This window comes from Anser brachyrhynchus, assembly GCF_964034855.1.
Source record: "Anser brachyrhynchus genome assembly, chromosome: 1".
NCBI classification, from domain to species: Eukaryota; Metazoa; Chordata; class Aves; order Anseriformes; family Anatidae; genus Anser; species Anser brachyrhynchus.
The window spans coordinates 31,392,640-31,415,873 of NC_137694.1; the positions used below are offsets into that span (position 1 = coordinate 31,392,640).

The following is a 23,234-nucleotide window of genomic DNA, read 5'->3' on the forward strand; positions in this document are numbered from 1 at the left end:
ATAAGATTCTTAACATGTCTTCTCTCTACCTGAGATATAGTAAAAGAATAAAAATAGCTTTGCATAGTTAGTAATATGATTCAGAGACTGAACCATAATCATTTTCAAAGGACAGCTAAATACAAGTTAGGCATTTCAGTTGTAGTTGTTTTCCTTTGTTCTGTTTAATTTGGTTCTTTCAAATGTAGCTGCATGAATAACATGTAAACTAGAGTTGAGGGAGTGGTTTCATGTATAATCAAACAGTTACAGAACTGAGCTTATATTTGCATAAACTCTTATTGGAATTTTCCATGTTTGCTGTTAATTTCACAGAAGCTACAAGGATTACTTTAGCGCCGCTGAATGTTGATGTCACCGTTGGAGAGAATGCTACCATGCAATGCATTGCATCCCATGATCCCACATTAGACCTGACATTTATTTGGTCTCTAAATGGCTTTGTAATAGATTTTGAGAAAGAGCATGAACATTATGAAAGGAATGTTATGGTAAGATGCTATAGATCCTTATTTAATATGTGAAATACTAGTTTTCTTTATCACAAATTGTCCTTTCTGTTTTACTTTTTCTGTTGTGTTGGTTCAAGTCTGTATAAATACAGTAGGCTAAGAACATAACATAAAATTACTGTAGACACCTTACAGACATGTAGACACTTGCAGGTAGATACCTGAATTCAGATATCTAAATTGACGTAAGTATTTTGATATTTCAGTTAAATCCCACTCTGATGAAGAGTGAATACAACTGGTAAGTAGGTAGCTTGATAGTAAACAGGGTGCAGATTATCTTGGGAAAGCATGCATATACATTCACTTTAACTTGCCCATGTTTTTCTCATCAGCATTTCTGGAATTTGGCACAAGGCTGGGCCAGATGGTGGGTAGGAGTCAAACAGTCTGTAAACACTGAGCAAGAAGAGTTTGTGTGAAGTCTAAACAAGTTAATACAAAGACACTTATTTTGGCACATAGAAAGAGGAATTATAGACCTTTTGTGTTTGAGTGTATGGTTATCTCTTTACAGTCTTCTGTCAGGCTTATTCAAAATGAATACCTTAAGCAGAAATCCTTTCTGCCTGTGTCTACTGATAATTTATGTAATATTCAACTACAACCTCAGAGTGTTTATATATTTATTCTGTTGTTCTGAGTTTAAATGATATAAAAATGGGGTGAATTTTGTGGTGAATGGAGCCAAATCCAGTTGGAGGCCGGTTACTAGTGGAGTCCCCCAGGGCTCAGTGCTGGGGCCGGTCCTCTTTAATATCTTTATCGATGACCTGGATGAGGGGATCGAGTGCACCCTCAGTAAGTTTGCAGATGACACCAAGTTAGGTGCGTGTGTCGATCTGCTCGAGGGAAGGAAGGCTCTGCAGGAGGATCTGGATAGGCTGGACCGATGGGCTGAGGTCAACTGCATGAAGTTCAACAAGGCCAAGTGCCGGGTCCTGCATCTGGGGCATAACAACCCCAAGCAGCGCTACAGGCTGGGAGATGAGTGGCTGGAAAGCTGCCTGGCGGAGAAGGACCTGGGAGTACTGGTTGATAGTCGGCTGAATATGAGCCAGCAGTGTGCTCAGGTGGCCAAGAAGGCCAACAGCATCCTGGCCTGCATAAGAAGCAGTGTGGCCAGCAGGTCTAAGGAGGTGATTATCCCCCTGTACTCAGCTCTGGTGAGGCCGCACCTCGAGTACTGTGTCCAGTTTTGGGCCCCTCGCTACAAGAAGGACATGGAGGTGCTCGAGCGAGTCCAGAGAAGGGCAACGAAGCTGGTGAGGGGTCTGGAGAATAAGAAGTCTTACGAGGAGCGGCTGAGGGAGCTGGGGTTGTTTAGCCTTGAGAAGAGGAGGCTCAGGGGAGACCTCATCGCTCTCTATAGATACCTGAAAGGAGGCTGTAGAGAGGTGGGGGTTGGTCTATTCTCCCACGTGCCTGGTGACAGGACGAGGGGGAATGGGCTAAAGTTGCGCCAGGGGAGGTTTAGGTTGGATATTAGGAGGAACTTCTTTACCGAAAGGGTTGTTAGGCATTGGAAGGGGCTGCCCAGGGAGGTGGTTGAGTCACCGTCCCTGGAGGTCTTTAAAAGACGTTTAGATGTAGCCCTTAGTGATATGGCTTAGTGGAGGACTTGTTAGTGTTAGGGCAGAGGTTGGACTAGATGATCTTGGAGGTCTCTTCCAACCTAGACGATTCTGTGATTCTGTGATTCTGTGAAAAATACTCAAATTTAGATAGAGATTCTTTTCATGCTCCCAAGAGAAACTTGTGTGTGGAGAGAAAAGGTTGCTAACAGTGCCTGTGAGGTCAAGAACTCCAGGGCCTGTAGTCAGTTTCAGCTCTGTCTTCAAACTTATCTGCCTTCTAACAGTAGCTCCTACAGAGTCTTTGTCCTAAACCAGCAACGTTATTTAATTTTCCATTGATCGAGAGATTATTTTTTTCTGTTGCTATTTTTTAAATATCTGTTTATCTCCAAGTGAGAAGATATTTCAAGCATAGCTATTTTAGTCTGCTTTGGAACAAACCAGTCCTTCAGAGGCCCAGAACTGCCTTAGCCTGCTCATTTGCTGAGTTGTAATTATCCCTAAGAAGTCACCATGCTCTCTTTAGGTGAGAGAACGAGTCTTTGTCCAAAAAGACAGTAGAACTATACGAAGGTCAGCTGGAAAACATTGAAACCCAAAGACATAAATCTCTTTCTGAAATAAAGCTCCCGAAAGTCTATGTCCAAACTCAGTAGCAGAGTACTAAGGAATTAGAAAAGTGTTATTTGATGTTCTGTTTATGTCATGTTTATATCTACAAACTATGTAGATTTACACTAATACTCCAGCATCATCCAAAAAAATTCCTGCATGTGACTGTTAGGCCACACTTTTGATGTCTTTATTTCCACATAGGTACTGATCACTACATAGCAGTACCTTGGAGAAGCTTGAATCACCTCCAAATAGCATTAATTTTTCCCCAGATAAAGGCCAGAATGAGTCTGCATGTTGGTCAAAATAAGAGCTTAAAGAGTAAAGCTTCTATTGAATGTATTCTGTGTAAAAGGAATCCTTGTAGAAAGAACCATTCCTAATTTTGTCCATTCTTTTTTAGTTGCTTGTTTTTAACCACTTGACAGAAGTCATACAAAGAAGTTGTGTTACGCTAAACAGCAAATCTGACTAAAAGAGTAGATGAAACAATGATTTTGGTGCAGAAGAAAGGTGAAACTGCCTTTACCAGAGGACTTTGTGATGTAAAGCCTGAACTTTCTCCGTTTGTCATGTGTTGAAGAAAAGTTCTTATATCATTGATATACACCTCTGAGTTTTCCTTTTAATAAGGAAAATAGAAGGAAATATATATATATATATATAGGAATTTTATTCTGAAATTTAATCACAATTTTAGGACACTTTCTACCAAAACACTTCTAGAGAATGAGTTTAGGGGCAAGTATGGGCTTCAGCAAGTGTGTAGGGCATAATTCTCTCTGAAGTTTGACTTAGTATTAAGGTTTCTAGCCACCTGCTTCATCTTTCAGAGATAGCTGGTGGTCCTGGGTCTCCCGATCCCAAATTCTTCCTGACTCCACAATATTTTAAAAACCAAATTGACCTGTCTTGTTTCTACAGTCTGCAGACAGAGAGAGAGAGGTGTTTCACTTCATGTAGGTGTTGAATCTTGTGCTAGATGTAACTTGGCTCTTTCAATAGATTATAGAGATGCTTACTCCATAGTATGCAGAAGTAGCTGAGGTGTGACTAACTATTAATTCATTTAGACTGTTAAAGTTAAGTAGCTTAGAACCAAACATCAATTAATTTATTTGTCAGAGTGTAACTCTGTCTTCCTGAGGGATGCTTCTTAGTTTATGTTCCTTTTGCACTCAGTCAATACAGGTATAAATAATTGAAGCTGGGGAAGCTTGTTGGTTTGTATTTCTGAGCCTTATTTTTGCTTTCAAATGCAAAGTAAGTGCAGATAATTTCTGTTGTTCTTCCACAAGCAACTCGTTCTTCATCAGTCAGGACAGAGGGGGCAGTAGGATTGCATTCCAAGTCTGTAGCTGAGATTTGTAGTTATTTCAGGATTCAGCACTTAATATAGGATATTTTTTAAAAATGTAAGGGATTAAATATAAATGTTTATATAGGACGTAACTGAAAGGAATATGTACTTTCAACATTTGTTTCATTTGTTATCATTTTCTTACATAAAGGTGTTCCACCCCCTCACCACCACCCCCCCTCCTTCTAATATGAGTAAAGGGATTTTCTCCTGCCTACCGCTTACATCTCTTTCGCAATTCTCATCTGAAGTCACTGGGTGGCAGGTTTGCTCAGGCTTTCTCGGATGCAAAGGCATGAGCTGTTGAGTGTGCATTAGACAGCAGCAGCCCTAACTCCCATACTGCCACAGAACTCTTCACAAACATAAAAGAAAAAATATTCCATCATGAATATTGCAATTACTGGCCATATGATGCATGCCCTCTGCTATCATTTCCTGTTGTTGAAGGATCCTACTCTATCTTTCTGATAATATCACTATTAATTTGTGTTGACAATGCAGATCAACATGCGGAAACTTGATACAGCCACAATATTTCAATTCTGAACATAATATTAATATTGTTGTCACATACATATAATTGAATGCTAATGAAATTCATGTAAATACCTGCATAAGTCTCTTTTTCTTTAAATGGAAGCATTGGTAACTTCATCATTTGCTAAAGGCAAAACTAATTTGCATTACATTAGTACTAAAACTCATTTATCAAAACAACATTTGTCAGTGCTGTTTTGATTTCACATGACCAAGTATGACAGTGATATTTAGAATGAAAAATATACATACTATTTGGTTAACTTTCAAAGTGTTAAATGGAGTCTACAAAATCTTACTATTAAATTGCTTGCTTTTGACTTTATGTATGGTTGTTATTTAATTGAGAAACTAGACATTAACATTTCCTTTCAAATCCTGTGCAGATATAGCACTTCAAGTAACTGGGAAACATCTGATGTTTGGTCATTTGTTATTTATGGATCTCGACTTTGTCATGTATATTTAAAGACTGAAAGGCTTACTTTTAATTCATATTTTAAATAACATACACTACCCAAATAAATTTTGTTACTACAAAACATTCTCTTTTATATGTGAAAGTGAAGGTGTATAATTCTATTTTTAATGTATATTTTGAACACACTAGTTAATTTGTATAGATAGTCAGGAAGAGTAACTCCATAATTTGACTTGTTCCAGTCAGAAATTTGTCCCTTCCCTTCCCTTCCCTTCCCTTCCCTTCCCTTCCCTTCCCTTCCCTTCCCTTCCCTTCCCTTCCCTTCCCTTCCCTTCCCTTCCCTTCCCTTCCCTTCCCTTCCCTTCCCTTCCCTTCCCTTCCCTTCCCTTCCCTTCCCTTCCCTTCCCTTCCCTTCCCTTCCCTTCCCTTCCCTTCCCTTCCCTTCCCTTCCCTTCCCTTCCCTTCCCTTCCCTTCCCTTCCCTTCCCTTCCCTTCCCTTCCCTTCCCTTCCCTTCCCTTCCCTTCCCAGTAATTTATTTTACAGAATTTTTGCTAGGCTGTTCCCAGGCCAAGAAAGGTGTCATTACACATTCTGGACATTGTGTAGCATTGCAACCAAGTAAGAAGCTCTCACAGAATGAGGAGCACTGTTTGAGATGGTGCTGACACACCCCATTGTCATGAGTGCTACTAAGCAGGAATTAAGATGTACTGAATCCATGCTGATTCTGAAGTCAGGCCTTTGCATTGTGCTCTCCAGTGTTCACAGAGACATGACACAAAGGTGACAAAACAAGTTTGGCACAGAACTTGCAGGACTTGTTGCTCAGGCTCTATTTGGCTTTGAAGTCGCTTCTGAATCCAAGCTGTCTGTGCATAATTGTGCAACAGTGTGGACTGGACGTCACTGCATTTTCAAAAGCCTTTTTTTTTTGTTTTGTTTTTTAGTTCTATATTCAAATACTATTCATCTTACCTTACCCCTCTCCAAAGTGCAGAAAACTTTGCAGTCTTCAAGGACCACATTCATAATGCTCTGAAGATGCGTGGCCAGACAGCTACTTTTCATTAAAGTAAATCACAGGTGGAAGGGCATGTTTCTTTGCTTTGGCTGCAAAAAGTGTTTAGTTCAGATACCAAAATCCGCACTATAGATGTCTGAAATAGGTGAGATGAGTTCTAGATTGGAGACAGCATTTGCCAAAAAGGAAAGTTCTCCAAAACAGATGTTTTTGTAAACCACAGAGTGTAAGTTGGACTATAAAATCCCATTGGAGGAGTATAGCTTAATACCTGCTTGGGTTTTGTAAGTCATAGTTTGAAAACAATGATGATTCCTTGTTTGGATGTGGTAGACAAAAATATATTGCTGTATGTTCCTGCTTTAACAGATTACAGAACAGACAGTTTTACTGTATAAATCTCTCTTGTACACTCCACAGTCTTCTGCAGCAGAAAAGATACAAAGATGTTTGTTTTAATTTTTCCTCACTGCTTCCCAAGGTAATCTTCCTTGCAGAGTGTTGAGTCTAGGTACAGCTAAATGACAGGAAATCAATAGAAAGTTCATCAGCAGAACTGAAGAATTAGAGGAAAATATTTAGATAGGGAAGCTCAGTAACCCACTGATGAGGAAGCAGCAGCTTGGTGTGGACTCGAACAAAACCTGGGAGTCAGAGGCACAGCGAGCTCGTTCAATACAGTTTATTGAATATATTGAGGGGATAGATGATTGTTCATGAAGCATGGCCAACCAAATCATTTGAGCTTCTACTTTTTCTGAAAGAGACACAGGACTCTCCGAAGGCACTGTCTCAATACATTGCTTTCAGTGCCCTAATGCATTAGGGAGAGACTTTAGACATGAGTGAGTTTGAAGTTACATATTTTGGCTAGGTTTGGGGAAAGAGACTTAATAGTAATGTAGCAAGCATGGAATGAGATGGATGGAGTCAGTGGTTAAAAGCAAGGAGGAGAAGGAAAGCAGAAGACATAGAGCTGAGGGTGAAGCCAGAAAGCAGTTAGCTCTGACTGAAGGCATTGAGGAAACCTATTATTAATCTGCAGTGCTATTTCCAGCACAAAGAAATATAGTCTATTTAAAGGGATCAAGATACGCCAACTTCTGTTCTAGAACTAAAAATAATAATAATAATAATACACTGCAAAATCAGTTGACCTGTAACCTTATGTGCTTGTGAGTCTTCACAAACTGCCAAAATCCATGTATCATCCCTATGTAGCTAAACAGGACCTGAAAAAGCCACATGGGTTCAGCACTGCACGTAGAAATATAGTTGGCAGTTTATTCTGAATTTTCATCATCAACCATAAGGCTGTGAGCCATGAGTACAAGTGAACAAATATCTAGTCTTTTCTTTTTCCTCTTAGAAGTAAAATAACAGGGCATATTACCACAAGGGTGCTGGTACAAAGCATAGTATCCTGAGGCAGTTGCAGTGGTATGCTGAATGGGGAAGAATAATGTATTTGTTGGAAGTATTTTCCAGTCCACATTTCAGGGGTAGAATTAGCACAGTACTTCCTTTACATATAAATATAGTTCACTGAAGGAAGAGATTCTTTAGTGGGAATGGCCGTGTCATCATTATCCTGCTGGGTTTTTTATTTACCTGTAACTTTTATGCCAGCTGTAGCTTATAAAGCAAAGTGAGATAAGCTCTTCTGTGAACGGAATTGAGACACTAGAACTGCATTGATGTTGTTGTCCCTATGTCACCTCTGATCTCAATATCAAGGAAGTAGCTACAATCACATTTACATTAACATTCATCACCAGCTGTTGGATTTTCTGTACAGGAACAAAATAATTCAGGTGAACTCATTTAAAGTTCATAGTTACAGGTATTTAAAATATGTTTAAGTTATCACTAGCTTTGGAAAAAAGCTGATCTCATCTCCAAGAATCCCACCTCTTCCAAATTACTTCTTAATGATTGTTTTATCATCATACCTCCACTGTGCATTAAAACGCATGTGAAGGTTTGTGTTTGTAAACCTGGCTTAAAAATCTCTGCTTATCAGATTTTATGTAGTTTTGTTATTACAAAGGGCTCGTTAGCTTCATAGTAACATAAGGTCCTTCATTGTTGCTGAGGTTGTAACGGAAGTGATACTCCTTTCAAACAAAAGTCTAGGCACTTGTAAATGATTTTCCATCATGTAGAGTCACATTCTGATGGCATTTAGTAGTTTTGTGCACTGGCAAAGGTGATTGTCAGAAGGGAACAGTGAATCTCAGAAATAGAGCATACAGTGCTATTTTTGACATCACTATTAAAGCATAAATATAGGGTTTGTATGATGAAAGTCTTTGCTTGAAACTTGGTAAATATCTGAGTGGTGAACCACAGATACACTTGGAACATCCTTGAATACTGCTGTCACAATTTCCAGTCTGTGATTCATTTTTTCCTGTATTAAGGAAGGCATTTTTTAACTTAGCCAAGCTGAGGTTTTTGAAATGAAAACATACAGTGCATTCATATCTAATTTGTGGACAGAATCTGCTGATGCCCATGCTCCTTATGTGCTTTGTAAGCTCTTCTTTTACCACCAAGAACTTGGGCTTCTTCTGAGGCACGGAAAGCTTTATCACGAACCGTACAACGATGTGATACAGGAGAGCTTCTGAACCAACATGGTACGATACCATATCTATGGGTTGATGAATTTTTAATTACGTTATGTTTTTCCACGTTTTCTGTCACTTAGATTTTAAAACCAAGTTCCCATAGGGGAAATTATTATTAGAGTGAGTATATGGGTACATCATTAATAAATACAATACAGTATGTTAATTTAATTGTTAACGTAAGAATTGGGGAGTACTAAGACTTAAGAATTTGTAATCATTTGTATGAAGTAATAATATGATTATGAGAATTCTTAATAAATGCAGTTTTTGTGAACCTTATTGGTATGGACAAACTGCATGTGTTTCTTTGCAGATCAAAGTGCAAGCAATAGTCAGAGATTCACAGGCAGTACGGTCCTCTCTAGGATGATATTTAGTGTTAATATGCTACAGGTTTATATAGAGTACTAAAATAGAGGGCCATTTATCTCTTTCATTAAAAACAATAACAATTAAAAACACACACACACAGAAACTCAAAGGTTTTGAAATTCTGCAACTTCTTTGTTGTAATTTTTGAAGGTCAGAAGAACAGGTGGCTGCCCTTCTCTACTCCCACTGCGGTACTGACATGCCCAGTGATTTTTCTTCCTGAAAGCTGTTGACAGCATTGCGTAGCCCACTGTAGACAAAAAAGGCTTACCTGTGGTTAGTCAGGCAGCCAGCCAACATTCGTTTATGCAGTAATCCCCATAGATTTTCAAAGGCTGCTGTCCTTGAAAGCAATACCCCTGGAATTCTCATGAATTAACTAGGGGGGCACCCATACAGAAATGCCATCATTCCAGACTCACCTCTTGTCTGGATCCTACATGCACTTTGGAAAATTGTCATATTAGTTATGACATATTAGTTAAAACCTGTCATATTAGTTATGTGTGGAAGATGCAAATATGTATGTACATATGTATGTATATCTTAACATGGGCATAGTTTAATAATATCTAAAAACAAAATGAGCAAAAATAACCTGGGGGGGGGGGGGGGGCGTGGGGGTGGAGCTAGATGATCTTTAAGGTGCCTTCCAACCCAAGCCATTCTATGATTCTATGATAAACAAAGAAACTAAGCATTCATATACCTGATTGTTCAGTGATCCAGTTGATCTGTTTAATCACTGCTAAGAACTCTTGTGCGACCTGGAACTTAGCAGGGACAGTGTAACCTGTATTTCTATTTGACCCTACATGGCAATCAAGAAGTATTGCTAGCCAGAATTAAGCATTCCCTTTCATATGTTTTCAATTCTAGTTTTTATCAGTTGCAATGGTTTACCTCAATAATTTCTTAAAGATGTGAATTCTTATGTTAGACCAAAAAAAAAAAATGGTGTTAACTGATTTAATTTTTTGCTGGAATTTTAAGTGATCAGAATTTTAAACTGGCATCCAAAATCCTCACTAAAGTTTGGAAAGGAAAAGGATAGTTTTATCTGACTATTTTAATCTCCCTAAATATGAACTGAACTGGCATTCTACTTTCAGAACATTTGGAAAATATTTAACCTCTACTTTTTTTTTTTTTTTCCCTTCTCATTTTCAGACAGGAAACAAAAACTGGGTGACATAAGTTTATGTCATTTATTCAAAATGTCGAAATACAGGGACACTAATGACAGCCCATCATATTTTAGATTGTACTGAAGATCTTTGTTGTTCCCTAGAACCATCCAGTGATGATAACACCATTTCTTATGCCTAAATATTTAGCAATTTCTTTCTTACGTACCATTTTGCATCTGAATACTTTTTGTTGCTGCCTGTGAAGGTTTCAGGATTGCAGGGTTTGTTTTTTATAACAAAATGAGATTTCTGAGCAGTCTGGAGTTGAGTTACAAAATCCGAATGTTGCCCCTTCCAGTTTAGTGTGATATAAATCCATCTGTTAATCTTTTGTAACATTTTGACCTTCATGAAAACAGTCAGATATATTTCGGAGAGAATTTTTTTTTCTTTTCTGAAATACCTTAAAGATTACCACATGTATAACCATGTGATTTAGCTTAGTAATCTTTTTTTTTTTTTTTTTTAAGGGGGGATAAGGATAAAGTACAGAATAAGCAGAATATTTCAAATTGATTATTTTAAAATATATATATAAATGTATTTCTTAACATAAAATGTGTTTTTCTTTCAGAGTAGCTGTGATATGTAGAGTGTTCTCTGTTCTGCTCCTTGTTTTACAGGTGTCCATCTAGTTACCCAGTGGGTTCAGAGAAATGTCATAAGACAAAAATATTTTATTCTTTTTGCATATCTGTTCAAGCACAGGTAGCTGAAGATAGTGAACCTTATAGCCATCTGAAAATATGGCTAGATATTTTCCCCGAATATAGCCATTCAGACATCATAAAGATTAGCTCTTTTGCACCCTAGAGATTTTCTTCAGAAAGTGTAATTTGTAGGTTTGTCAGAGTTTCACCCAAGTTGAAGGACTTTTTCCAAAACACAAGATGACAGTAGTCATTATGGGTTGTCCAAAGGCCACAAGGTAATGAAGTATTACATAAGCTTCTAAGAGAACTGGAGAAATTTTGCAAAGACTACATAGATCATCTCTTGAATCACATAACGTGGTAATAAAACAATTAAGGCCTCTAGGCCTGTCAGTCTGACCTTAGTGCTGGGGAAGCTCATGGAGAAGATTAGGTTGAGTGCCATCACACAGCACCTACGGGGCAACCTGGTGATCAGGCCCAGTCAGCGTGGGTTTATCAAAGGCAGGACCTCAGCTCTGGTGAGGCTGCACCTCGAATAATGTTTTCAGTTCTGGGCCCCTCAGTACAAGAAGGACATCGAGGTGCTGGAGCGTGTCCAGAGAACGGCAACAAAGCTGGTGAAGGGTCTAGAAAATAAGTTTTATGAGGAGCGGCTGAGGGAACTGGGGCTGTTTAGCTTGGAGAAGAGAAGGCTCAAGGGAGACCTTATCGTACTTTACAATTACCTTAGAGGAGGCCATAGCGAAGAGAGGATCGGTCTCTTCTCCCAAGCACCAAGTGATGAGGGGAAATGGGCTAAAGTTGCGCCAGGGGAAGTTTAGGTTGGATATTAGGAGAACTTTCTTTGCTGAAAGAGTTGTGCAGCATTGGAACAGGCTGCCCAGGGAAGAGACTGAGTCACCATCCCGGAGGTCTTCAAGAAACACGTAGACTTAGAACTTAGTAGCATGGTTTAGTGATGGACTTTAGTACTAGGTTAAAGGTTGGACTAGATGATCTTAGAGGTTTTTTCCAACCTGAATGATTCTACGATTCTGTATTACTAAGGACTTCATCTTTGCATTAGACTCCTGTGGTTGAGGAATTCCTTTTGTACTGCAGTGTTCATTATATAATGCTGAATCCCATCACTATATTTATGTGAATACAGGTAATGCTGACACCTAGTGTAAAATGTCCCTCTAAGTTAGTTATTTTTATCGTTTCCATTTTAAATGCCATATTCTGTATATCTGTAAAATCATGTTTTATTCTCTTTATATATTACATATTAAAAGCCTGCTAGAAATTGACTGAAATTTTAAAACGTCATACAGAAATACTTAGACATTATAAACTCTTTGCTATATTCTGATTAGAACCAACAGATTTTAAATCTTTGACAATGGAGAAGTACTTCCTCTGTTAATTTGCTAGGTGGAAACACCTTCAACACACCAAAAAAACAACCAACCCAAAAAATCAGAACAAAACCCAACAAATGTCTTTTATTAGGCAAGTTAAAAACAGAGTCAGCTTTTTCTTGATATGTCTAGCTACCTGGGCTAAAGGTTTTCCAAAGGGAATTCAAAAGAGTAAGAGTTCCAAAGCATTATGTGAAGAAATCTGAGTTGTTGTTGGGTTTTTATTTATTTTATTTTATTTTATTTTATTTTATTTTATTTTGTTATTTTAATGTTCCTACTTGATTTTCATTCAAGTAAATAGAAATAACACTGAATAGGTAAAAGATGGAAGACATCCAACAATGTGACAGTGAAGCAAGTGTAGTATGTATATTGAGTATGGTGCAAATACACCTGGCAGCAGTGGCTGCCGGCAGATATTCTGGGGAAGTCAATGGAAAAGGGAGTTAGACCAGTGCCTTTTATCTGGCTCTGAGGTCAGCAGGTACAGGAAGATCAAATTAGCCAAACTTTCTACTTTCCCAAACCAGTGTGGAGCAAACCATGTTTCCAGAGATCTCTTGTGTGTGTGATCTCTTGTGTGCTAGGTGCCTACTTGTTGGCTGGGGTTCCTTTTGGCATGGTCCAAAATTGTGCATGGGAAGCATGCCAGCAATTAAACAGCATACACAGGTATTTCTGCAGCAGAAATGGCATTTCATAATGGAACAGCTCTCCTGTAGGAATTTGAGAAGTCTAAAGTGGAGTCAGCTCTTTTGTTATCACTGCTGGAGATTTCCAGATCCTTGTGTTAGCCTATTGCTTGTCAATTTAAAGTGGATGGCCTGTGAGATGGAATTCATGAGTCTGAAGTTAGACATTGCAGTCTCGCACTGGTGAAAAGTCTTGGGGAAGGATTAGGATCTGTGATGATGAGAAGGAAAAGGAGGAAGAAAAGAAGGAGGAGTCTGTGAGCCTCATTGAATGGTAATTTGCTTCCCTGAAACCCTTTGCGATGGAGCTGTGGAGGCTGAGGCAAGGGGGGACAGCATGGCTGGCCCTTGTTTTCCCCAGGTGGGGCAGGTCCAGTGGCAGCAGCCAGCACTATGCACAGCCCAGGACCAGGGCAGGTCCATAGAGAGAAGGCCAGGCCAAGGTCAGGCTAGGATGGCAGCTGGCCACTCAGGGATGGCTAGGCTGAGCCATAATGTAGTAAGAACTGTATCTGGGCTCTGCTTGTAACCTCTCTATGGTAAAAACATTTGTGCTGTTTTAGGTTTGTAAAAGAAGAGCCACACAGCATTGGTGGCTCTGTTAGTAGGTCTCCATGACACTGTTATCATACAAACGTGCATAAATAGCATGTAATGGTATAGAGGAATCGTCTGATTGCTGTTTATGAAAAAAATAGGCCTGACTAAATCTAATATTCAGATGTGGTCTTAAAATAGTAGAAAATAGGCAATGTCGGCTTCTGAAGAAACGCCTACTGAACAGATCTCTTAAGAAAGACATTTGTTTTTTCATATGTAGTAAAGATCAGCAGCTCTTCAAGAAACACAGGACACTTTCTACAGCTGTCATATAAATCAAATATATCTTTGAGAGTGATCTGATTGTGAAGTAAGCACTCATTTCTTGGAAATAGCAACCACTGTATAATGGTTGGGAGGCATGTGTAGATAGGTATCATAGGTATCACTTAGTTATACAGGGATGTTTACCAGCTTCATTAAGTACTGTTTTTTAACAGATTAAATCCAATGGTGAACTTCTTATTAAAAACGTTCAGCTGCGGCATGCAGGAAGATACACGTGCACGGCACAGACAATTGTTGACAATTCTTCAGCTTCAGCTGACCTTGTTGTAAGAGGTAAGGTTCTCCAGGTAAAAGAGAAATGTTTCTGTTTTTCATCTAGATAAGCAGAATGTGAAGTCCTTAAAGTACTGCTCAGGGTACTTGTTCTTTTCCAGACATTTAAATATCTAACTCAATGTGTGTTTTCCTGGAAATCAATAAAATTTTTTTATTACGTATACTTTTCTTCTGTTTAAGTAATTTTTAGATACTTTAATTTGGTGTTTATTATTAAATAGCAAAGTAGATTGTATCATTTCAATATACTTAATTTATAATATTTATATTGTTTTGAGAAGCCATTTCTGTTTTTGCATAATGCTTTTTTGATTACATTATTGTGTGTAACACTAAGCCTACATTAAAAGGATTTCTGGTTTTCAAATGACAGAAAAATGGAGATTTGAAGTCAAGGTTATCACTCCATTGTTAACTTATTCTTCTATCTGTAAGAGTTACTTCTATCTGTAAGAGTTACTGCAGTCTCAAAATACTGTACGTGCTCATATGGTACATACCCTACAAAATATGTTTCCATGCATGGTTTCAGGAGCATGAGTTAATTCATGTTCTTTGGGCTTTTTACTCCATTTTGTGCCTCCAGATACATCTTCTAAAGTGCTAATGCTCTGTAATGCTGACAATTCAAATCAGATATAACTTGTACTTGGGTCTGCACAGCTATCGTGTTTTGACCCCATTCCAGTTGTACTATACATCTGGATAGTAACTGGAGTATAGCTTGTTGAGTTTTTGCCATCTGTAGATGTTGTGCACTTCAATATTTCTGATTTATTTTTCACTGGGTGTTAACAGACAGTGAAATGTCATCAGTTTGGGGTGAAATGTCAAAGCAAATGTGATATGTGGTGAAATTGCAGAATAAATTGCAGAAAACTGTGAAGAAAAAGAGAAGGGTTTGTTCATGTGCCGTAGTAGTATGTAAGCAAATCCTTTTACAAAACAAAAAGAGAGATCAGCTGCCTTATCAACCTTCTGATAATCCTTTTAACCCAGTAATTATAAATAGAATCATAACTCTTAGCATATGTGGTTGAAGAAATCAGCATTTGTTTTATGCTCAACTTTCAGGTTTTAATATTATGAACACAATCCTACTTAGTGTTGAGAGCTTCTTGCTACTATTTTTGTCAGAGGAAGACTCAGTATTTTACAGGCTCAGGGTTAAATACCCCTATCTGATGAAATATGACACAAGTGACATTGTAATTTCACTGTGTTGATGGTAAGAGGCAACAGCAAAGTCTGGAAACACAGAGTTAGGTTCCAGAGCACCTCAAGGATAGACACTGTTCATGCAGATGCGTGAAGATATTTTCTCCATCAACAGGACACTATAACGGTTCATATGGATTGTCCTTTTTGACATTAGAGTGTTAAAATTCGTGTGTTCAGGAGAATTGATAATGGTAGTAGTGCACAGAAAACCAAGCTGTCAGTCCCCTGAGTACACCAACAGGCCTTAACAGCTGTGATCACCCTCATCTAGGACACCCACCATGGAGGGCCCACAAGCCCTATTTAAGCTCAGCCCTTGGCTTTCAGTCCTGGCCTGAGCTGTATTACAGATGTGCCTGTTCCAGCTCTGTCTCTGGAGTCTGGGCGGAGTTCAGACCTATGCACTCTTGGATGTATGCTATAGCTTGTCACCTGAATGCCTGTGGTGTCCAGGACTCCCTTACCAGCACCCAGCTCTGCCCACTATATTCTAACCCTACAGGACTGTTCCCTGTTGTTGAAGGCACAGACTACCCTGGGGGGGTTGCACTTTCCTGAAGGTCTTTGGTGTTTCTTGACACATGCTATTTACGGAAACTTTCATAGTGGGGTGAGAAGCTATAGGAGATCTCTCTCAAAGAAGGCAGGAAAGAAAGACCTGGTACTGATGAGCGTTTCCGTACTCTTATTTGTTTCAGTTCATTTCATTTGATTCCTTTTTCTTCAGTTTTATGGAGAAAGTAAAGAACCCAAGACCCGAAGATACGTTTGGCACATGTATTTATACGTGGTGTAGGAATCTCATTCCATTCTTATTGTTGAGTTGTTTTTGTTTTGGTTTTCTGTGGTTTCCCTGTACATGCTGCAGATAAATGTATCCTGTTATTTCTTGTTTGGTTGTTGTTCTTTTTTAATGTGCTCTGAGACTTGTTCAGTCAGATTGTTGAGTAATTACCTGAGTCATGTTGGCATGTTGTTATCTCTGAAAGTGGAATCAGAAACTACTTCACAATAGTTCTCATTCATTGTCTCTGTTTTGACACGATTGGTAATGCATATCACATAACTGTGTATCATATAAAACAGATGGATAATAACAGAACCAGAACAGTCAATGTGAAAAGAATAATCTGAAAATATCTATAGGCTAGTTTGTAAGTAGGTGTTAAGCTTTGAGTTAGAGAATTACTGTAAGTTTGGATGTTGTTTCTTCTTAGCACAGCTTACTGAATGTTGTGGCATCTTTTACAGATCAAGATTTCAACACTCACAGATGTGTATGCCTGCACCACTCTCTTCTCTCGAATGAAAAAGCAAATATGGATTGAGAATAATTGCTGTTATTTTAACATGGCTATTTTAATGAGTTGTTATGAGCAGAAATGGTATTTGATACTTGAAGAGTGTAAGGATGAGACTGTAAACTGGTTTAAGACAAGTAGCTTTTACCTAGAAGGTTTTTGCTGGGTGTTGGGAAGATAGCAATATGCCATAAAACAAACATATATATTTAGTTCATGAAATTTTATATTCATTAGAATATAATGCAGGTATCAGCCTTTTGAAGAAAAAGAAATTATTCTTTGAAAATATTTTATAGACACTTTGTGATAATCAAGGCTGGAAGAGACAGTTTTGTGAAAAATATTTTCTTTGACAGCTTCTGTTCTTTGTTGGTGATCTTTGTAGATTGATTCTGGTATACAGGGTTTGTTTGATTTCACCCTTATAATTCAGAAGACTGCTTTTGGGTCACTGGGTGGAATGGATTCCACATTTTGGCATAGATTTTGAGGTTCTTGTTATGGGCAGACTTTAGTAGGCCTTTAGAGAGACAGTGACTACTTTTTCTTTTACTCAGTTTATATCGGTTCATAGGAAGTTCAAATCTCATGGTGGGTTTATCCAGTGTGGGGTAAGATGAGGGTCCAAGAGAAATGTGAAGAGGTTTATAGAAATGTTTTTTCAAGGTATGATTTCTCTCCAGTATAAGTCTCAAGATTTTCCATATAAATTACAGTTCAGGCCAAAACTGAACAAGCAGAAGTATAGATTAAGGTTTCCAAAAGGTTATCATTAGGTGGTATTTAGAAAGGAAGGTTTTATTTTTTTTTCTGAGTTCATCGTTCAAAAAAGAGCAGCAACAGTTATAAAGTATCCCTTTTTCACTTAAGAAATTCTGTTCTCAGTATTACTAGTTAGGCAGGACTCATGGAAGTTTCATTTGATAGTTTTCTGATGCAAGAACAGTTATCCTCTGAATCACTCTATACAATAATAAAGTATGTATAAACACATTTTCCATCTGTTCTTACATAGAAAGTGAGGCTCAAAAGCCTCATACCTGATAAATGCAAACAGGAAAATTAATAAACTTTCCTTTTTTAGTATATTTAATCTGTGAATTGAATTTTTCCTCAGGTCCTCCAGGCCCTCCCGGAGGTATAAGAGTAGAAGAAATTAGAGACACTGCTGTAGCACTTACGTGGAGTCGTGGAACAGACAATCATAGCCCTATTTCTAAATACACTATCCAGTCAAAAACTTTTCTGTCTGAAGAGTGGAAAGATGCCAAAACAGGTAAGAGTAATGCCAGAAATAATAAAGCCAATAGATTATTAAATGTTTGATTGTTAATCAGAAAACAGCCACTGTAGAAGGAAAATGGGGATGCTATTAATGTCTGCTACAGAGTTTGGGAGCAGGTAGTCCTATCAGTGTGTTGTCAACATTTTTATTCTATTTTTTTAATTTTTTTTATATATTTATATTTTTTTTTATATATATATATATATTAATCTCTTGTTGCTTGTAATATTCCACATCAGCTACTGGAATTTAAAAATATATATATTTGCAGGTTACTTTGGATGAAAAAAGTATGTCTTAAGTTCTGTATTTGTTATGCAGAAAGTTGGCTGAAATTGTCTACTTTTTCTGTGAACAGACTACTTACCATTTGCATTAAAACTGGCACCCCTAGAGAAAACACAGCTAAGATTATCCTTCTAACCACTGGATGTCATCAGTGTGCCACATAATTGTAGTTGAGGAGACACCTACCTGAACATAGGATGTGCTGACATATATAGTATTTATTTACAAGATTTAACAAAATACATAAATTGTGAAAATATTTTAATAACACCAGTATCTTTGAATGCTTTATGATGGATAGCATTGCTAATAGCTATATGGAGTGTATTTATCAATACAATTCATTATGACACTGGAAAATTATAACTTCAGTTCTTTCCTGTGAAATTAGGGCATCACACACTCAGGATTTCTTAATATTAAGAAAATTAATGGTTTCAGCTATTTTCTTTTAATTAAGTAGTCCTTTGAAACTGCAGAGGTATATGTCTAAGAAATAGACATTGACATATTAACCTCAAAATCTCTGTTAATAATAGAGCTACTGCCTTAAATCACATTTCTCTCCTAGAATATGTAGTATATGTAGTTTCGTTGTATATAATTACCTCCAACAGCCAGCACTAGTATATGGCTTATGGTAAAGTAGTTTGGTAAATTAAACTAGGAGGTCCTCCAGTCCCTTTCTATCTCTGGTATCTTGTTTAATAATTTATGTAGAATAGATTTCTTTGAACTTTTACAATAAATAATGTAAAAATTAGAGTCGTTCAAGTAATTGGTTATTTATTCAAGTGACTGTTTGCAGGAGGGAGGATCCATTTGGATCAGCCTCCCTTTTTTCAGGATAAATTATATTTTATTTTCTGTTGATTTTTTTTTTTTTTAATAAAGAATATGCTCTTGGGGAGTGGCTAGGTTATAGGAAGATATAAGAAAAAAATATGAAGAGGGGGTGACAGCTCTGATATTGCCACCTATTGTGCTACGTGTTACTGGAACTAGAAACATTTGTGTAGGAGATACAAGTGCAGGATTCAGATCTTCACTCTGGTTCAGAGCAGACACTTCTGCTCAAAAAATTCACTTCTCAGGAATATTCCTTATTTGCAGTGTTACAGGCATGACAGGATGCATGTCTCTGCATCTCTGAAGTTCTTCTGCTTTGTGTAATTAATGAGATAGTCACTGAGACATACAGTCAGAATGTTATCCTGTAGCATGTTGAATGGGATTCACATCTTTGGACAGGGAGGAACCTACGTTCTTAAATTTATTTTTTAGGAAGCTAGCATGAAAGATAGAAATGTTTCCTTTCTGAAAAGTTGAAATGAACTATTCCAGTGTTTTCAAAATCATTGCTTTTTCATTTGAACAACACTGACTAATTTTGTTCTATAGATGCCTTCAAAAAATAGCTGAAATCACCATAGTAACCATCACTGGAACCACTGCAAGCCAGTGCATTGCTTAATTTCTGGGCTCCTCCCAGTTTGACTCAGTGTTCATTTTTGTATGAAAAAAAACCACAATGATCGGTCCAAATTGATCTCTCATCAGTATTTAGGCTGTCATTTAATGTTGGTAATTTTCAATGTGTGAAACAACAACAAAAAAATGTACTTTGGCATTGCACTTTGAAAATATTGTTATTATTACTACTACTACCATCCTTCCCAAGCCAAATAATTCATCTCAGGTTGCATAATACCAAGTGTGTTTTATGAAAGAAGTATGTTCTACTTCACAGTATGGAAATACGTGTAAATAGGTTGTGTAACATTGCTATTCCTGTTTTTTTGCAGCCATTGTGCTCATATTGTAATTCCCAATCAGCCACCTTTTCAGTGCAGAATATGTTATTTCTCATCTCCCTCTGACCCCAAGACTCCAGTTTGACAAAGTTCTTGGCCTGCACAAGAAATGAAAATCCTCTTTCTGTAGCTGCAGACAGCTACAGAAACAACCACTACTGTCTGTGAATTATAGACAAAAAGAGTCATGAGTTATGCCTCTCATGTATGGTAAAGAAGTTCATCCTTATGACAACAGTACATCTTTTTCACAGGAATTATAAGAACACTTATCCTTGTTAAATTAGAACTAGATAGCAGGTTGTAACACACTCACTAGTAAGGTACATCAAAATATGACCACATTTTTATAAACCACTCTATCAGTTGATCAGTCCCTATATTTACTCCTGTGCAGCCGTTATCTATTTCATGATTTTTTATTTTCTTATGCATTACTCCTTTTCTTATGCGATTTCTCCTTGAGTTTTTATGTAGGAAAAATGAAATTCTACAACAGCAGCATGTAATTAATAAGGATGCCTTCATCATTAAATGCACTTCTTTTGCTAGTTCACACCCAGTTAAAACTTACAAGTCTGTAAGAGTTTATCCAAGATAGTGTCATATTTTCCAAGTTCCCAGTCATTGCCAGGAGTACTCATAAAATGTGGTATCCCTCATGTATAGCATTCCTTCAGCTGGATGCGTGTGGTTGCAGAATAGTGGCAGTTTGTGGATTTAAAAACTTCATTGATAACTGACCTCATTGTAAAAATGCTGTTTTCTAAAGCAATTTCTCATTTCTTTTAGAGCCATCAGATATTGAAGGAAATATGGAGTCTGCCAGAGTGATTGATTTAATTCCGTGGATGGAATATGAGTTCCGAATAATAGCAACAAACACTTTGGGAATAGGAGAACCTAGTATGCCATCACAGAGAATTAGAACTGAAGGCGCTCGTACGTAAACAGAAAATGTCATTTTTTTGGTGTGCTTTTTATTTTCACATTTTCCTGTCAATTTTGTAATTTTATTTGCTTTAAATAAAAAAAAAATCATAAAATGCAAATCCAGAATATATTTTTAGTCACCAGCTACTGTAGATTTTAGTGAGGAAACACCAGACTTTCTAGATATCCTAGCATTACATCAGACAGGAAATAAACATCCTGATAAAAACAGAAAATCTGTCTCCATTGTTGAAACAGTCATACTGTATCTTTTAGAGGTACCCCACCTCTATCCTTGAGCTGGTGTACATAAATGCATGCACTTGCCTTGTTTGCAATGGGATTCAGGGCTTAGGAAAAAAAAGAAAAAAAGAAAGAAAGATGCATGTTTCTGACAAGGAAAATGTCCTTTTGCTATTTGGTTTATATTATAACTAAAAGATACATGACAAGATGTGTGTCTTACAGTATAACACTATTTTTCTGTGACGGAAGGTTTGGTCTTGTGTCCTCTTATTCCACATGAGAGGTGTGACATTATCTGGCATAACACATGCCCTTATCAGTCTAATTGCTTAGTGTTAAAATCTCTGAGCATATTCAAGAATATCCTTCAGTCTTGGGCAGGTCCTTTTAAAATGGATTCTTAAGAATAAAGAATTAGATGTAATTATTCAAGATAATACGTTCTGTTTGGACTGTACAATGGAGATAACAGCAGTGCTCTAGGAAGTAATGTATCACTGCTACAAGATTGTATCCAACAAAGCCTGTGTACCAGTATATCCTTCTCAATGCATATTAGCACCCATGTGCAGCCTTGATATATTTATAGTTTTTAAAAAACAGTTGTCCCATAGCTTGAGGTTGTAAACTCAAAATGCAAAATGAAAGTGAAAAAAATGAAATTTTGCAATTATACCTGCTAGGTCATTGCTTTGATTAGGTAGCGTTTTCAAAACAAAATATATTTGCATTGCAAATATCAAAGCATTTGTTAATAAAGATCCGCATCTGGTCCATTAAAAAATGTGTTCCTTAGGGAGGAAGGAAATACAGATTTGTTAAATTAATCTAGACAGGGAAAGAAAATCCACAGAACTTTAACACTTAAATTAAAATTAAATTACTGTCTATAAAATTGACTTCGCATGTTTTCTGACTCAACAGCTGTACTTGAACATGGCCCAGGCATCTAAATGAGAAATCTGGGTGTGCTCCTTGGGGTGCTGGATGCACAACAGACATTTCTGAAATGTCAGAAAGGAGACAGAAAGGTTGTGGGGAGGTGGGAGGCTCGGAAGTAGTGCTCACAGGTAGTGAGCACAGTAGTGTCCTGAAGTTTGCAGTGCCACATTCATGGAGTTAGTTTTAGCCTCCTTCCACACACCCCCAAAATGGCATATCTGCCACTTTTGTAGCAGGTTGCAATGCCTCTGCAAGATGTAGTCTGTTTAGTCTGCTGTCTCATTCCCAGTGCACAGCACCATTGTCAGCTCTGGCAGACTGTGATAGACACTTTTGGTGAAATGAAGCAAAATGTTAGCATAAGCTTCCTAAGCATCAGACAGGACTTCTTGCAATGCCAAAACAGAGTAAAAATCTGTAAGAGTTTGCAGATAAACTTCTGAGCCCAAGAGCATTTCCTGCCAGGAGCTGGAATTTGTTATAAGCACCAACAGTAGCATTCAGGTTGCTGTATCAACTTCCAGGGTGCTACAGAACCAGTACTTTGCATTTTCACGTAAACCTGAAGAAGTTAAATATTTTATTGTGTAAACAACAATCCATTTCCATACATTGCAGTTATTTTTAACATTTGTTCTGTGTTAAACAGCAACAAACAATGCTGTGTCTCTGCTGTACTATGTGACCGACCAATGGTGTCTGCTAAACTCTAATGTTATCAATGTCTTTTTCAGTTCTGAAGCCTCCCTTCTTGTAGAACTTTAATTTCACTAGCATTCTTTGTTAGCATGACAAGAATATGTCCTATGGGAAAAAAAAATAGGAAAAAAAAAAAGATTTTTTTTTTCCTAATAAATCTACTTGTTCAGTCAATAACACACATTATTTCACAGACTTCTTGAAATTCAATTGATCAAAGGCTGCTTTTATGTATTTTAGCTTCTGGATGCATTATAGTAATTTTCTAAGTGTTGCTGTCTGAATTCATAACCTGGTATTAATGAAGGGAGAAACCTGGTTTTAATGGAGAGAGATTGA

General features: G+C 37.5%; 1 protein-coding gene across 10 annotated transcripts in view; it reads left to right on the forward strand.

The window, feature by feature from the left end:
* The window catches only part of CNTN1 (contactin 1), a 249,919-nt gene that overhangs the window by 188,866 nt on the left and 37,819 nt on the right, over positions 1–23,234 (forward strand). For all 10 annotated transcript variants that reach the window (XM_080570117.1, XM_080570109.1, XM_080570116.1 and 7 more), the window contains 4 exons: positions 316–491; positions 14,040–14,160; positions 17,806–17,964; positions 20,868–21,017. In XM_080570117.1, coding sequence (XP_080426243.1) covers positions 316–491; positions 14,040–14,160; positions 17,806–17,964; positions 20,868–21,017 — 606 coding nt within the window. The remainder of the gene's footprint in view (positions 1–315; positions 492–14,039; positions 14,161–17,805; positions 17,965–20,867; positions 21,018–23,234) is intronic.